At 45.1% G+C, this 16,007-nt stretch overlaps 1 protein-coding gene across 1 annotated transcript in view; it reads left to right on the top strand.

Annotated features, from left to right (window-relative positions):
* The first annotated feature begins 1,547 nt into the window (after positions 1-1,547).
* LOC124035990 (rhotekin-like) overlaps positions 1,548-16,007 on the top strand; it is a 91,167-nt gene continuing 76,707 nt past the window's right edge. The window contains exon 1 of the mRNA XM_046350014.1: positions 1,548-2,618. Coding sequence (XP_046205970.1) covers positions 2,523-2,618 — 96 coding nt within the window. The 5' untranslated portion in view covers positions 1,548-2,522. The remainder of the gene's footprint in view (positions 2,619-16,007) is intronic.

The following is a 16,007-nucleotide window of genomic DNA, read 5'->3' as shown; positions in this document are numbered from 1 at the left end:
CAGGCTAACCCAGTGTCTGAGGCCGATTAGTTGGGTAATTCAAACTTCAGGAAGGAGGCTTTTCTTGGGGGAAATTACTTGGTGAGCTACTTCTCTCCCTTGTCCTGTTCCTGTGCTCTTTGTGGGGAGGGCTTTGTTCATTTTCTTTTTTTTATGTGGTATGTTAGGAATTCTGCAATTTCATATGATGTCACACAAGTTTTGCAATTCCTGTAAAATGTTACAAATCTGATTCTGCAATATGCTACACATTTGTCGTGCTTAAGATCCCTGGTGTGTGCATCTTTTAAACCCAGAAGTTTCTAAGAGGAAAGCGAGAGGAACCTTTGGCATGAAGTAGACACTAGAACGCTTAGCTTTGGGATTGTCTCCGTCTCAGGACTCTGAAGAGCCACTGGTGAAGAGGAAACACACAATACAATAAATAACTAGAAATGGCATGTTAGAGAGCCAGCGCTTTGAGAGTTGAAGAGTGGGGACCAACATTTGGCTGTGTCAACTGAGACATCGTTGGAAAGTTTAATGGTTTAGCCTACTGTTGATAAATTCAGTGATGCTTGGAAAACAGCATTTTTTTGTTGAAAACATATAGGCTTAGCATCTTTATTAGGCTACAACTTGGGAATATCCTCCCTTTGATTGCAAGCTCTAAATTGGAGCCTATTTTCAGAGTTTTAAAAACAGTAATAGGCCAAATAGTTTTCAGAATTCTATACTGATAGTCACTTATTTTCTGTTTTACTTAGAAGAACTGGGACATTTTCAGCTTCCAGGAATTGTATACAGAACCTTGCGACATGGGGCTGTGCATTATCATGCTGAAACGTGAGGTGATGGAGGCGGATGAATGGCACGACAATGGGCCTTGGAATCTCGTCACGGTATCTGTGCATTCAAATTGCCATTGATCAAATGCAATTGTGATTGTTGTCCCTAGCTTATGCCTGCCCATACCATTACCCCACCGCCACCATCAGGCACTCTGTTCACAATGTTCATATCAGCACACTGCTCATCCACACAACGCCATACACGTAGTCTGCGCTTGTGAGGCTGGTTGGACTTACTGCCATATTCTCTAAAAGTATGTTGGAGGCGGTTTATGGTAGATAAATTAACAGCTTTGGTGGACTGTCCATGCTCCCTCAATACTTGAGACATCTGTTTTATTGTGTTGTGTGACAAAACTGCACATTTTAGAGTGGCATTTTATTGTAACCAGCACAAGGTGCACCTGTGTAGTGATCGTGCTGCGTATCAAGAACCAGCTTCTTGATATGCACCTGTCAAGTGGATGGATTATCTTGGCAAATGAAAAATGCTCACTAACAGGGATGTAAACAAATTTGTTCACAACATTTTTCAGAAATAAGCTTTTTATGTGGGTATGGAACATTTCATGGATATTTTATTTCAGCTCATGAAACATGAGACCAGCACTTTAAATATTGCATTTCTTTTTTTGTTCGGTGTATTAATTAAGATTGTGTTCTGATCTCATTCCGTTGTCAGCGTTTTGCTTTGTGGGGCCGAGGTTAATCTTTAATTTGCTGTTAGGTTAGGCATCTTTTCATACCGTGATAATGCGCTGTCTGGTACAGTTTTAATTTCGTCATTTGTTATCAAGTGTTTGAATAGATCAATGCTTTCTGACCCGCCACAATTCCTTTTTAAATGCCCGTTTGTCTGCTATTTCGTAGACCTATATGTTTTTGTTTAAGGGCATGGAGACAACAATATTCTCCCCTTCGCGTAATTTGTATTTTATTTTATATGTAATGCTCGGTTGCGAGAGGAGCATTGTATGGGTTAATTTAGCGTAACGTCCCTCGGCTACGGTGGCAAGTACTGCGCACATTTGAGTTGTTGTGGTGTTCGCTCCCGCAGAGGCAATGCCCTTTTGTGGAGAGGTCTTATCACAGCCGACAGACAGCACTCTCAATCAGGACGCAAAGACACAAAGAGAAGAATTGCATTTAAAAAAGGACCATTCTTTCCCATACTGCCAAGGAGGGGTGTTCACTGTGGGTGTTTGAGAAGTCCTTTGTTGCTTGAAAAAAAAAAGGTAGCCAAGAATATGCACTGTGGACTAGCTGTATGTTTTATGAACAGTGTTACTGTATGCTGTTAGGGCTCTCGCACACGTCTCTTCTTGCGTTCGGAGAAGTCAGTGTATCGTGGACTTTGGAAGTTTTAACACAGCGAAACTGGTCTGGATATACTTCAGAAGACGAAAAGGTTACGGTGTACGCTATTTTGCGCATTGTTTTTGGAGACTTGTGCGTAACGCGCCACCTGTACTTTATCTACCAGCAAATTATCGAAACGGATCTAACAGTACTGTCTCTTCATGTTTGTTTTCATCTGCTACCATGAGCGTTCTTTGCATTTTTTCATGAGGAATTTGAGTTTTCAGCTCCCATAAACGCTTTCAATTTGCAACAAATTAAGTTAAATTTGAGGGGTGGAAGTGAACATTTTCAAGCATATGCTACCTCAATTTGTGGATACTACTTCGTGGGATGCCAATGGACAGATACGCAGACATGGAGGACAAACTGCGCATTTTGGAGGACCTGAACATGATGTACATCCGACAGATCGCCCTCAGTTTACAGGTAATGTACCTTATGGAAGCTCTGTCAGTCATCATTAAGTCCCTCCACAGACTCTCTCACTGGCTTTGTCTGATATCCTCTCTTCTTTCACCGGCCATTCAATGTGCAGTTTTGTCATGTCATATCTTTGCAGTGCATGTCAGTGAAGTGACATTTTCAAGCTTAAGTGTACAAATCATAGGGTGTCAAAAGTCGGTGAGAGCTGTAAAGCTGTTTGGCACGCCGTCTGAGTGTATGATGTGGCAGGAACCAGGTAAGGTGTACAGGCTCTCACTTCCCCCTGAGCTGTTACAACTGCGTGAGCCGGTTTACTGAGTGAGTTCACTGCTTTTTTTAAAGGGTTATGTTAAAAGTTGAGCGGGTGTGGCTGAAGAATGTCTCTGACAAAGGGGTTATGCATACTCCGTTGTGGTCTCCTTATGGCCGAGCTAGCTCTCAGTGAGAGAAAATAGAAAACACGCCATCTACAGTAAGTAAAGTCGGGTTGGAGAATAACTAAGATTGTCTCCAGCTGCACATGTGGGACTCGCAAGTCCCCAAAGGGGCAAACGTGTGTGTGTGTGTGTCAGAGGGAGGAAGAAATAATGATGCAATACTTATATCAATACCTAACAAAGTGTGGTGTCATTGATGTGAACACTATGCATAACAGTCCACATCTCTGTAACTTTGACAAGCGGAGGAAATAGCTCGAGCATCTCAATGTCTTAGTCTGGGGAGAGAGGCAGGAGACGCATGGTCATTGGAAGTGATACGGGAAATATGTCAAAAGGACATTTTAATGCTTAATTTCTTGGCCTTTTGGCTGCTCTGTTGTACAACTATGTTAGCTCTGCAGCTGTTGTGTGTTAGGATGTTGGTGGTGTGTTATCTAAGTGACAATGGGAGTGCCAGCCTCTGCCACTGCTGGGCACTGTGTTGGACAGTCACCATAGCACAGGTTGGCAGCTCACTTCCAGTGTCTTAGTTCATCTGTTCCAAACAGACAGCCAGGTGGTCCATGTGGCTGTCTAATAGGCACATGATGGGCAACTTTGCTTGGTAATAGAGCAATGTATGTCTAATGGTTGCACGCATATACACACACACACACACAATGTGCCAACCCCTTTTCAGACCCCATACATATACTCAATGGAGCTGGCTCCTCTCTAGAATAAAGACACCAGCTAGCGGATTGCACCAGCTAGCACTCTGGCATTTAGACAGAAACTAGATGTCTCCACTGTGTGTTTTTCATTTAACTTAGCAAGTCAGTTAAGAACAAAATTTTAATTTATTTTTTACAATGACTGCCTACCCCGGCCAAACATTCCCCTAACCCGGACAATGCTGGGCCAAATCGGACTCCCGAACACGGCCGGTTGTGGTACAGTCCGGGATCAAACCAGGGTCTGTAGTGACACCTCGAGCACTGAGATGCAGTGCCTTAGATCGCTGCGCCACTCGGGAGCTATAGTACCCCTAACCAGAACAGAGTTTAGAACGCTGTCTTTCCCCCTGGCGTTCCCTGTCTCCCTGTTGAACCCCTAACCTATCAACCGCTCAGATATTACCGAATCATCATTGACACTCTCATGAGTTGTAACCTTTTTAATTCCAGCCACCAAACCATTCAATTATTCAATTATACTCTAGGAAAGAACTTGATTTAAGACACTGACTTGTTTACTGACAAACTGGAAGCAGCCAGTCAATGTACATGCTGAATCTGTGTTCTATGCTGGCAGAGAACGGTGGCAGATACTCTCTCAACGAAGAGATCCTAATTGGGTTGTCAGTCTGTGTAATATCTCAGTAAACAGTATTGCTTGGACAGGCTTGTTTCTCTTCAGTGCCCCCGCCCCCTCCTTCCCTGCCTGTGTGGGTTGCTGGAACAGCGATTCTTTGTATGTGATGGGGCTGTGCAACCCACTGGAGCTCCAGGATGACGACTCCTCTGTCTGCTGCAGAGAGGCTTCCATTCAGCCGTAGCATAATTTGTCTTTTGCCCTAAAGGTCATTTAGAAGAGTGCTGTGGATGATCCAGTTGCTATGGTCTAAAAACACTGCCAACTTCCCCTTTGTTGTCACTGTTGCTGACGGCTAGGACTGTGCCTGTCCAGTGTGCAAACGTGAGTTCTACAGGTAAGACATCTGTTTGCTCATAGAGGGGCAGCTGTTCTGAGCTTATGTGGTTACATAGAATAACCATGGCGAGGAAGCAGCAAAGCCAGCATTCCAGACAACAAACAAGTGTCAGTGCACCACTCGCAGAATTATAGTCTCTCAGTATTTCCCTTCTATTCATTTAGTGAGGGTCACCGCCACCCCAAAAGATGTGAGTACATACTGTACCAGTCAAAGTATTGACACACCTATTCATTACATGGTTTTTCTTTATTTTTACTATTTTCTACGTTGTAGAATAATGGTGAAGACATCAACACTATGAAATAACACATATGGAATCATATAGTAACCAAAAAAAGTGTTAAACAAATAAAAATATAATTTTATAATATAACCCCTCCCTGCCTGTGCCATTAAACCCCTACAACTCATCCAGAACGCCGCAGCCCGTCTGGTGTTCAACCTTCCCAAGTTCTCTCACGTCACCCCGCTCCTCCGCTCTCTCCACTGGCTTCCAGTTGAAGCTCGCATCCACTACAAGACCATGGTGCTTGCCTACGGAGCTGTGAGGGGAACGGCACCTCAGTACCTCCAGGCTCTGATCAGGCCCTACACCCAAACAAGAGCACTGCGTTCATCCACCTCTGGCCTGCTCGCTCAGCCCAGTCAAAACTGTTCGCTGCTCTGGCCCCCCAATGGTGGAACAAACTCCCTCACGACGCCAGGACAGCGGAGTCAATCACCACCTTCCGGAGACACCTGAAACCCCACCTCTTTAAGGAATACCTAGGATAGGATAAAGTAATCCTTCTCACCCCCCTCAAAAGATTTAGATACACTATTGTAAAGTGGCTGTTCCACTGGATGTCATAAGGTGAATGCACCAATTTGTAAGTCGCTCTGGATAAGAGCGTCTGCTAAATGACTTAAATGTAATGTAATGTAAATGAATGGTAGTGTAGAGTATACAGTTGAAGTCAGAAGTTAACATACACTTAGGTCATTAAAACTCGTTTTTCAACCACTCCACAAATTTCTCCTAACTGACTTGTTTTGGCAAGTCAGTTAGGACATCTACTTTGTGCAAGACACAAGTAATTTTTCCAACAATTGTTTACAGACAGATTATTTAACTTATAATTCACTGTATTCTAATTCCAGTGGGTCAGAAGTGTACATCCACTAAGTTGACTGTGCCTTTAAACAGCTTGCAAATTACAGAAAATTATGTCATGGCTTTAGAAGCTTCTGATAGGCTAATTGACATCATTTGAGTCAATTGGAGGTGTACCTGTAGATGTATTTCAAGGCCTACCTTCAAACTCAGTGCCTTTTTGCTTGACATCATGGGAAAATCAAAAGAAATCAGCCAAGACCTCAGAAAATAAATTGTAGACCTCCACAAGTCTGGTTCATCCTTGGGAGCAATTTCCAAATGCCTCAAGGTACCACGTTTATCTGTACAAACAATGGCACACAAGTATAAACACCATGGGATCACGCAGCCATCATACCGTTCAGGAAGGAGACGTGTTTTGTCTCTTAGAGATGAACGTACTTTGGTGTGAAAAGTGCAAATCAATCCCAGAACAACAGCAGAGGACCTTGTGAAGATGCTGGAGGAAACGGGTACAAACGTATCTATATCCACTGTAAAACAAGTCCTATATCGACATAACCTGAAAGGCCGCTCAGCAAGGAAGAAGCCACTGCTCCAAAACCGCCATAAAAAAGCCAGTCTGTGGTTTGCAACTGCACATGGGGACAAAGATCGTACTTTTTGGAAAAATGTCCTCTGGTCCGATGAAACAAACAGAACTGTTTGACCATCGTTATGTTTGGAGGTAAAGGGTCAGGCTTGCAAGCTGAAGAACACCATCACAACTGTGATGCACCGGGGTGGCAGTATCATGTTGTGGGTGTGCTTTGCTGCAGGAGGGACTGGTGAACTTCACAAAATAGATGGCATCATGAGGTAAGAAAATTGTGTGGATATATTGAAGCAACATAGCAAGACCTCAGTCAGTCAGGAAGTTAAATCTTGGTCGCTGATGTGTCTTCCAAATGGACAATGACCCCAATCATACTTTCAAAGTTATCGCAAAATGGCCTAAGGACGACAACAGTCAAGGTATTGGAGTGGCCATCACAAAGCCCTGACCTCAACACTATAGAAGGTTTTGTGGGCAGAACTTAATGTGTGTGCGCAAGGAGGCCTACAAACCTGACTCAGTAACACCAGCTCTGTCAGGAGGAATGGGACAATTCACCCAACTTATTGTGGGAAGCTTGTGGAAGGCTACCTGAAATGTTTGACCCAAGTTGAACAATTTAAAGGCAATGCTACCACATGCTCATTGAGTGTATGTAAAAAAAAAAATCATACTCTCTACTATTATTCTGACATTTTACATTCTTAAAATTAAGTGGTGATCCTAACTGACCTAAGACTGGGAATTTCTACCCTTAAATGTCAGGAATTGTGGAAAAACTGAGTAGCCAAATACATTTCTATGTAAACTTACGACTTCGTGTGTGTGTGTATTTAATTTATTTATAGTTTGATTAAAAAGCAATCATTTTTATTTTGATGATTGTTAGGTCTCAAAGACATTTTCTCTCAGCCCCATGACAAAATGTCACTGCTACTGAACAAAAACATCCTAGAGGAAACACTGGTCCCTAACTCCTTGGTTTGTTTTCAGTCATCTCGAAAGACTTTACTTCTACTCCTCCTAACTTCCCTGTTTTGTTCAGGTTTTAACGCGTCCCTTTTTGAATAGTCGTGACCACATTCTTGGCTCCTCTTTGAGCTGTGTTTCTTGTTTCCCATTATTTCATGGCTGCCGCTCACCTCCGTTACGACGCCCATTAGGGCCACAGTAAAACGCCTCATCGGTGACAGCGCCGTGAAACACTTTTGTCTCTGGGATGCAGGAATTCTGAGCCCACGCTGCTGCTAGCTGATGGAAACAGGAAACAGTCCAGTGAAATGCGTGGTTCCCAATAGAGGGTCAGCATAATGTCATAGCACAGCCTGGACGGGCACACGCACATACACTACTTACACACTTAACTGTATATTATTGACCTATATAGTAGATATGCCTCATGTCTGAGTGACTAAGTAGTGCTCTCCAGTCTCCAGGGGCTGTCCTACATGTCCTATGCTCCCTGTCCGCTTACTGAGAGATCACAGGCAGAAGGGAGGGCCCTAGATGGCCACTCTCTCCCATGGCTATAATTAGTCTGGAGGCTGTGTGTTCTGGAGAGTGGCCCAGAGGGCAGTCTAAGATTGTGTACCAATGTGCATTGGTCATGTATTGATGAAGCTACAGTAACAATGTGTTTCTTACCACCGGAGTGAGGAGAGGAGCGTGCCCAATTTGACTGGAGCTCGGAGCGAGATTCCCCAACGCTGTAGCCTTGGCCTTCTTGGCCACTACCAATTTTTCTTCAGTAGCGCTCACTTAATGAGCTCAGGGCATCCCCGGCCCAGCATGCATTTGTGGTCTACTTGTGTGCTGCTATATCCCCTTGCTACTGTCATGGAGGTGGCACAATATTTTCATGAAGAAACCGATAAAACACACCGGTGCAAAAGATGTGGAGCAAGTAAGGGAATGCAGTGATATAGTGTCCACAGCTGAAGAACATTGTGGAATCTGAAAAGATATGTATCCCGAAAGCATGATGGTGTACTTACTAGGTGCCTATGCTAAAAGAAAGGAACGAGGTGGATAGTTAAGTGTGTCATTGTAGCAAAGTACTTACAGTGGGGCAAAACAGTATTTAGTCAGCCACCAATTGTGCAATTTCTCCCACTTAAAAAGATGAGGCCTGTCATTTTCATCATAGGTACACTTCAACTATGACAGACAAAATGAGAAAAAACAATCCAGAGAATCCCATTGTAGGATTATTAATTTATTTATTTGCGAATTATGATGGAAAATAAGTATTTGGTCAATAACAAGTGTTTCTCAGTACTTTGTGATATACCCTTTGTTGGCAATGACAGAGGTCAAACGTTTTCTGTAAGTCTTCACAAGGTTTTCACACACTGTTGCTGGTATTTTGGCCCATTCCTCCATGCAGATCTCCTCTAGAGCAGTGATGTTTTGGGGCTGTTGCTGGGCAACACAGACTTTCAACTCCCTCCATAGATTTCTATGGGGTTGAGATCTGGAGACTGGCTAGGCCACTCCAGGACCTTGAAATGCTTCTCACGAAGCCACTCCTTTGTTGCCCGGGCAGTGTGTTTGGGATCATTGTCATGCTGAAAGACCCAGCCACGTTTCATCTTCAATGCCCTTGCTGATGGAAGGAGGTTTTCACTCAATCTCACGATACATGGCCCCATTCTTTCCTTTACACGGATCAGTCGTCCTGGTCTCTTTGCAGAAAAACAGCCCCAAAGCATGAGGTTTCCACCCCCATGCTTCACAGTAGGTATGGTGTTCTTTGGATGCAACTCAGCATTCTTTGTCCTCCAAACACGACGAGTTGAGTTTTTACCAAAAAGTTATATTTTGGTTTCATCTGACCATATAACATTCTCTCAATCTCCTTCTGGATCATCCCAATGCTCTCTAGCATACTTCAGACGGGCCTGGACATGTACTGGCTTAAGCAGGGGGACACGTCTGGCACTGCAGGATTTGAGTCCCTGGCGGCGTAGTGTGTTACTGATGGTAGGCTTTGTTACTTTGGTCCCAGCTCTCTGCAGGTCATTCACTAGGTCCCCCCCGTGTGGTTCTGGGATTTTTGCTCAACGTTCTTGTGATGATTTTGACCCCACGGGGTGAGATTTTGCGTGGAGCCCCAGATCGAGGGAGATTATCAGTGGTCTTGTATGTTGTCCATTTCCTAATAATTGCTCCCTCAGTTGATTTCTTCAAAACAAGCTGCTTACCTATTGCAGATTCAGTCTTCCTAGCCTGGTGCAGGTCTACAATTTTGTTTCTGGTGTCCTTTGACAGCTCTTTGGTCTTGGCCATAGTGGAGTTTGGAGTGTGACTGACTGAGGTTGTGGACAGGTGTCTTTTATACTGATAACAAGTTCAAACCGGTGCCATTAATACAGGTAACGAGTGGAGGACAGAGGAGCCTCTTAAAGAAGTTACAGGTCTGTGAGAGCCAGAAATATTTATTGTTTGTAGATGACCAAATACTTATTTTCCACCAAAATGTGCAAATAAATTCATAAAAAATCCTACAATGTGATTTTCTGGATTTCTTTTCACCCTAATTTTGTCTGTCATAGTTGAAGTGTACAAGTGTACAATAGGCCATAATTGTTTTTAGCCCAATATTCCTGGCATTATCCAACTTTCAAGGAGCTTTCCGTTTTGATTGGGTTATTTTGCCTAAACCTTTAGGCCTACTTTTAGAAAAAACAACTCTGCATCCCTGACCAGCCTGGCAAGAGTGGCCAAAAGGGTGTTTAGCATCTCCAGTGGCTCGGCAAGCGCTCTCCAGACACCATCACATGAGCCTGAAGCTACAGAATCGTTTCTAAAAAATGTTTTCAAAGGCACTGTTTAATTTGTCTTTCATTCTAAGTCACGGCGTATATGCACAATTTATAGATTAACAATGATTTACAACAAAATGTTTAAATGTTGAGAGCTTAATGTCCCTGACTCCCTGTGTGTCGCACTCGCAAATGCTTCACAATGTATATCTTTGTAGGTTATAGCCTAAATAAATAATTTGCTTTCTTTGGACTCTGTCTAGCTCCTGACCTACACTACATGACCACAAGTATGTGGACATCTGATCGTCAAACAAAACATCTCATTCCAAAATCATGAGCATTAATATCAATTGGTCCCCCCCCCCTGCTGCTGTAACAGCCCGCACACCACTAGATGTGGTCCTTCTGTAGCTCAGTTGGTAGAGCAATGGCGCTTGTAACGCCAGGGTAGTGGGTTCGATCCCCGGGACCACCCATACGTAGAATGTATGCACACATGACTGTAAGTCGCTTTGGATAAAAGCGTCTGCTAAATGGCATATATATGTTGGAACATTGCTGTAGGGATTTGCTTCCATTCAGCCACAGGAGCATTAGTGAGTTGGGCACTGATGTTGGGCGATTAGGCTGGCTTGCCGTTGGCGTTTCAATTCATCCCAAAGGTGTTCGATGGGGTTGAGATCAGGGCTTGGTGCAGGCCAGTCAAGTTCTTCCACACTTTCGACAAACCATTTCTGCATGGACATCGCTTTGTGCACAGGGGCATTGTCATGCTGAAACAGGAAAGGGTCTTCCACCAAACTGTTGTCACAAAGTTGTAAACATTGTAAACATTGTCTAGAATGTCATTGTATGCTATAGCTTTAAGATTTCCCTTCACTGGAACTAAGGAACCTAGCCCGAACCATGAAAAAACAGCCACAGACCATTATTCATCCTCTATCAGACTTTATAGTTGACACTATACATTATACAGTATTCTACTGACAGTGTGTCTATGGAGATTGCATGGCTGAAATAGCTGAATCCCCTATTTGAAGGGGTGTCCCTGTACTTTTGTGTATATAGAGTTTATATGATTAAGATAACGTGGCCTATTTTTGAAATGATAAGAGCTTCTTACAATACTTTTTCATGTTTATTAAAATACTGTCATTCAAATCATATGGTTTGGTTTCAATACTTCAAAACCAAGTGGTAAGTCATTAAAAAAAGATGGTTGTTGGTTAAATTGTGATTTAAAAAAATAATAAATGGAGCTAATTTGGAGGCAGTTTATTTTTCTGCCTGTGAGCACGAAGCATTTTTTAGCAGAGTGGTTGGAAAGGATATGAGCGGGATTTCCGACTCCACTCGCATATTCTCTCTGTGTGTGCGTGATCCTACACCCAGCTCTCACACCGGGGGTGCCCTTCCCCACTCAGCAGGGGTCCAGACTGGAGCATGGCAGGATTCTACCGGGCTGCTGAACCCCTCCCCTCTTGTTGCTCCTGACGCCGCCGGCGCGCTGCTGCCTCTGATTGGCGAGTGATTAGACAGATCACAGATCATCTGCTCAGGATTAGTTAACCCAACAAGTAACACCCTAGTAAGACCCAGCCAGCCCTACCCAGGCTGAACAACAACACTGGCATGGCTTCTTTTATATCCACAGTGACGATACTGACAACTGTTGTGTGCAACAAAAGCATCAAAGGGATTGAAGACCCAATTTATTTCAATTATATTTTTGGGTTGAATGTGTGGTCGTGAAAGGAATGTAGGCTCCTTATTGTACCTGTACAGTAATGTAGGCTAACAAGGCAGATGTGAATGCCATCACTGCTTGAGTAACGTGCTGCTGATCCTGGCACGCTTTTTGCCATGGTAACCAAGCTTCTGACCCCCCCCCCCCCCCCCCCGGCCATGACCTCCACAGGGTCAATGTTTGGATGCTGCCAGGGCGGTCTAGTTTGACCTTTCGCACAACCCTAAACTAGCCATGGCCAGAGTCAGTTTTAGTTCCACTGCCCTGCTCTGGGTCTTGAAAGGTGACTGGAACAAGTTAAACTGCCTACTTAAGACAGGCTGCCATCACATACTTAGGTCAATTCTGATTTTGTTAATTTACTTGTTTCAGGCACAGATGATCAGAAGAAATAGTGTACATTCAAAGGTACTGCAAGGGTCCATCCACCCATTCATTGAGTCAGCAGGGAGATCCAGGGTCTCCTGTCCCACTGTTGGTTCAGCTGTAAGGTTGTTGAAGTAGCCTAACTGATCGCAGACCTGCCTTCCACAGAGAAGGTGTGCAAGCCAACCCAGATAGGCCTGTTGAGTAGCTGAACCTACAGTCCTGCATGAGGCCAAAACATTCCTACACAACGGGTCACTTCATCTCACTGCGTCACTCCACTCCTCCCATGTATGTTTTTGAAGAGTAGTACCTATGTCAGTAAGCCTTTATACAGAATCATGTTGTTTCGGTGAGGGAGACTACATGTCTGTATCCTCATCCTGATCTCTCTGGGTTCTATCGTAAATGGGACTCTGTCTTTGCATCTGTCTCTTTGTAACTGTGCCCTGCATGGCTGTGCCACCAATATTCCCTGCAGTTGTGGAGAGGGAGTGGGCATGGGGGAGGTGGTGTGGAAAAAGGGGGCATTGTATATGGTCGCCCAGCCCTCCACTGGCCCCAGCTTGGGTCCTGGTTTGGTTCGGACTAGGAGCAGGCCTCGCCTCAATGGGCACTCTGTGTGTGCAGGAACCGGTGAAATGCCTCGGCTTGAGCCAGCTTCCTTTGATCAACACTAGCCAGGAGGGTGCAGGAGGAGACTGCCAGCCCAGCAACAGTAGCTGGGCCCGACCCAGCCTCTCCAACCCCTCTTTCTCTCCCCTCTTTTGCCCTGCTGCCCACTCTCTCCTTCCACTCGAATGTCCTGCTCTGGCCTTCCCATGCACTCTCTAACAAGTGTAATTCCCTCTATTCTCATCCACACTCCTTTGGAAAATCTCTACCATGACCTTGCCTTTCACTCTTCTTTCTCTATTTTCTTCCTAGCCTAGCACTCCTCACACAAACCTAGCACTATGGCATGATAAGATATACATCAATACAGTGCCAGAGCAAATCAAATCAACCTGACTCAAATTGGCACTGAGTAGAAAGTTGTACATTCAATCCCTCCAAAAAAGCTAACTGAAAAACCACACTTTTATAGTGTCAACAACCTCATAAGTAACTGGATTGCTCAAGCGGTGAAATTTAAAACACAAGCCATAAACTCAAAAGTTACTCTGGAGATGCAGCTGGCTGTGGATGTTGTTTTTACAGATGGTGGCGATCTTTGAATGTATATAAATGTACTGCTTGTGTGTGGAAAAAGCTTTTCATGTTTTTTTATATTTTTTTTATAGCTCTTAGATGTTTGCTTTTCTATTTGTACATGTCATTTACATATGTGGTTATTCTGTTTGTGTACTTTGAGATTACAGTATTTGTACATTTGTGTTTTATCTTTTGTGATTATATAAGTGAATTTTGGCATAGAACAGAAATCCATGCCCATGTTATTATTTGTGTATTTCTATCTGGTGTGGGAATGTATACATTGGGGAAGGCATCAGCCAGGGGACCAAGAACCACCGGCCTGAGGAGAGAAAGAAGTGAAAAGAGGGTGAGATCCGGTAGTTATTGGGAAGCGGTAAGTTACCTCATCCCCTTCGGAGGACTTTGAATGGTCCCACAAACTGGGGGCTCAGCTTCCGACAGGGCAGGCGGGAGGTTCCTGGTGGAGAGCCAGACGCAATCACCAGGAAGGAAAACGGGTGCCTCACTGCGGTGGTAGTCCGCCTTCTCCTTCTGGTGACAGATGGCATGTTGGAGCCTCACGTGGGCAGCTTCCCAAACATCCTCTGCGCGCCGGGACCACTCATCCACCACAGGGGCTTCGGTCTGCCTCGGGTTCCACGGGGCCAGGGCCGGCTGGTACCCCAGGACGCGCTGGAAGGGAGACAACCTGGTGGAGGAGTGATGAAGTGAGTTCTGTGCGTGCTCTGCCCAGGGAAGGAACCGGGTCCACTCCCTCTGCTGGTCCTGGCAGTAACTTCTCAGGAACCTCCCCAGCTCTTGGTTGGTCCTCTCCACCTGCCTGTTGGACTGAGGCTGGTACCCAGATGTCAGGCTTACCGTGACCCCCCCCCCCCAGGTTCTCCATGAAGGCTCTCCATACATGCAATGTGAATTGGGGACCACAGTCTCCGACCATGTCCTCCGGAAGGCCATAGTGCCAGAAGACCTGCTGAAACAGTGACCTCAGCGACCTGGAGAGTGGTAGGGAGACCAGAGCGAAGGATAAAATGGCTTAATTTGGAGAAGCAGGTAGCAGCACTTGGTGGTGATTGCATTGAGACCTCTGGAGTCAATACACGGATGAAGACCCCCTCCCCTCCTCCTTGGCCACACAGAAGAAACCTGCCAAAACAGGGGAGGTGGATGGGCGGATGAGAACCTGTTGGAGAGCCTCCTGGATAAACTCCTCCATCGCCTCTGCTTCAGCCACCAACGGGGTAGATGCGGAGGCGCATTGTCTCTTAGCAGGTCGATGGCACAGTCCCAGGCACGATGAGGGAGACTGGTGGCGCGACCCTTGGAGAAAACCTCCCGAAGATCCTGGTAAACCTCCGGGATGTTGGCCTGAATGGTAACCACAGGACTTTCAACCGACGTGGAACAGGGTTAGGGAAAGCAGGTCTTCCGGGTACCCAGGCTGTAATCTCCATCCTCGGCCAGGAGATGTTTGGGTCATGGCTTTGGAGCCATGTGAAGCTGAGGACAACATTTTTCTACGGGTGCCTGGATGATAAGGAAGGGGAGGCTTTCTTGGTGCAGGGGTTCAACGGTGATAGTGGTGTGTGTGTGTGTGACTGTGCCAGATCCCAGTGGTCGGTTATCCAGTGCTTGTACCGGAAACAGAGAGGAGAAAGGGTATGATGTTGTCTTCAGGGAGGAGGCAAAGGCCTGGTCAATAAAATTCCCTGCGGCACCTTAATCCACTAGAGCTGGAAGGAATTCTGTCATTTATCTGTAAGGGACAAATGGGCATCGCTGACCTGGGGACTGCTGAATGGGCTGGGGTGCTAGGTCGACTCATGGTAGAGGATTGTCCGCTCGTTGGGGGAGACGCCCCTTGAGAAGATCTAGACATTGAAGAACGTGAAGGACCTCATCCTTCGACGTCCCCAGTTGCGCCAGCTGATCGTGGAGTGGGCAAAGAACAGTACCAGTCAAAGGTTTGGACACACCTACTCATTCTAGTTTTAATTTGTATTTTTTGAACTATTTTCTACACTGTGGAATAATAATGAAGACTAACTGAAATAACACATTGAATCATGTAGTAACCAAAAAAAAGTGTTCAACATCAATATATTTTAGATTCTTCAAAGTAGCCACCCTTTGCTTTGATGCCAGCTTTGCACACTCTTGGCATTCTCTCAACCAGCTTCACCTGGAATGCTTTTCCAACAGTCTTGAAGGAGTCCCCACATATGCTGAGCACTTGTTGGCTGCTTTTTCTTCACTCTGCATCCAACTCATCCCAAACCATCTCAATTGAGTTGTCAGGTGATTGTGGAGGCCAGGTCATCTGACGCAGCACTCATCACTCTCCTTCTTGGTCAAATAGCCCTTACGCAGCCTGGAGGTATGTTGAGTCATTGTCCTGTTAAAAAACAAATGATAGTCCCACTTAGTGCAAATCAGATGGGATGGCATATCGCTGCAGAATGCTGTGGTAGCCATTCTGGGTAAGTGTGCC

Source organism: Oncorhynchus gorbuscha, linkage group LG05, assembly GCF_021184085.1.
Source record: "Oncorhynchus gorbuscha isolate QuinsamMale2020 ecotype Even-year linkage group LG05, OgorEven_v1.0, whole genome shotgun sequence".
NCBI classification, from domain to species: Eukaryota; Metazoa; Chordata; class Actinopteri; order Salmoniformes; family Salmonidae; genus Oncorhynchus; species Oncorhynchus gorbuscha.
Note: the sequence above shows the minus strand (reverse complement) of the source record. Positions and strands in the feature narration are given on the sequence as shown.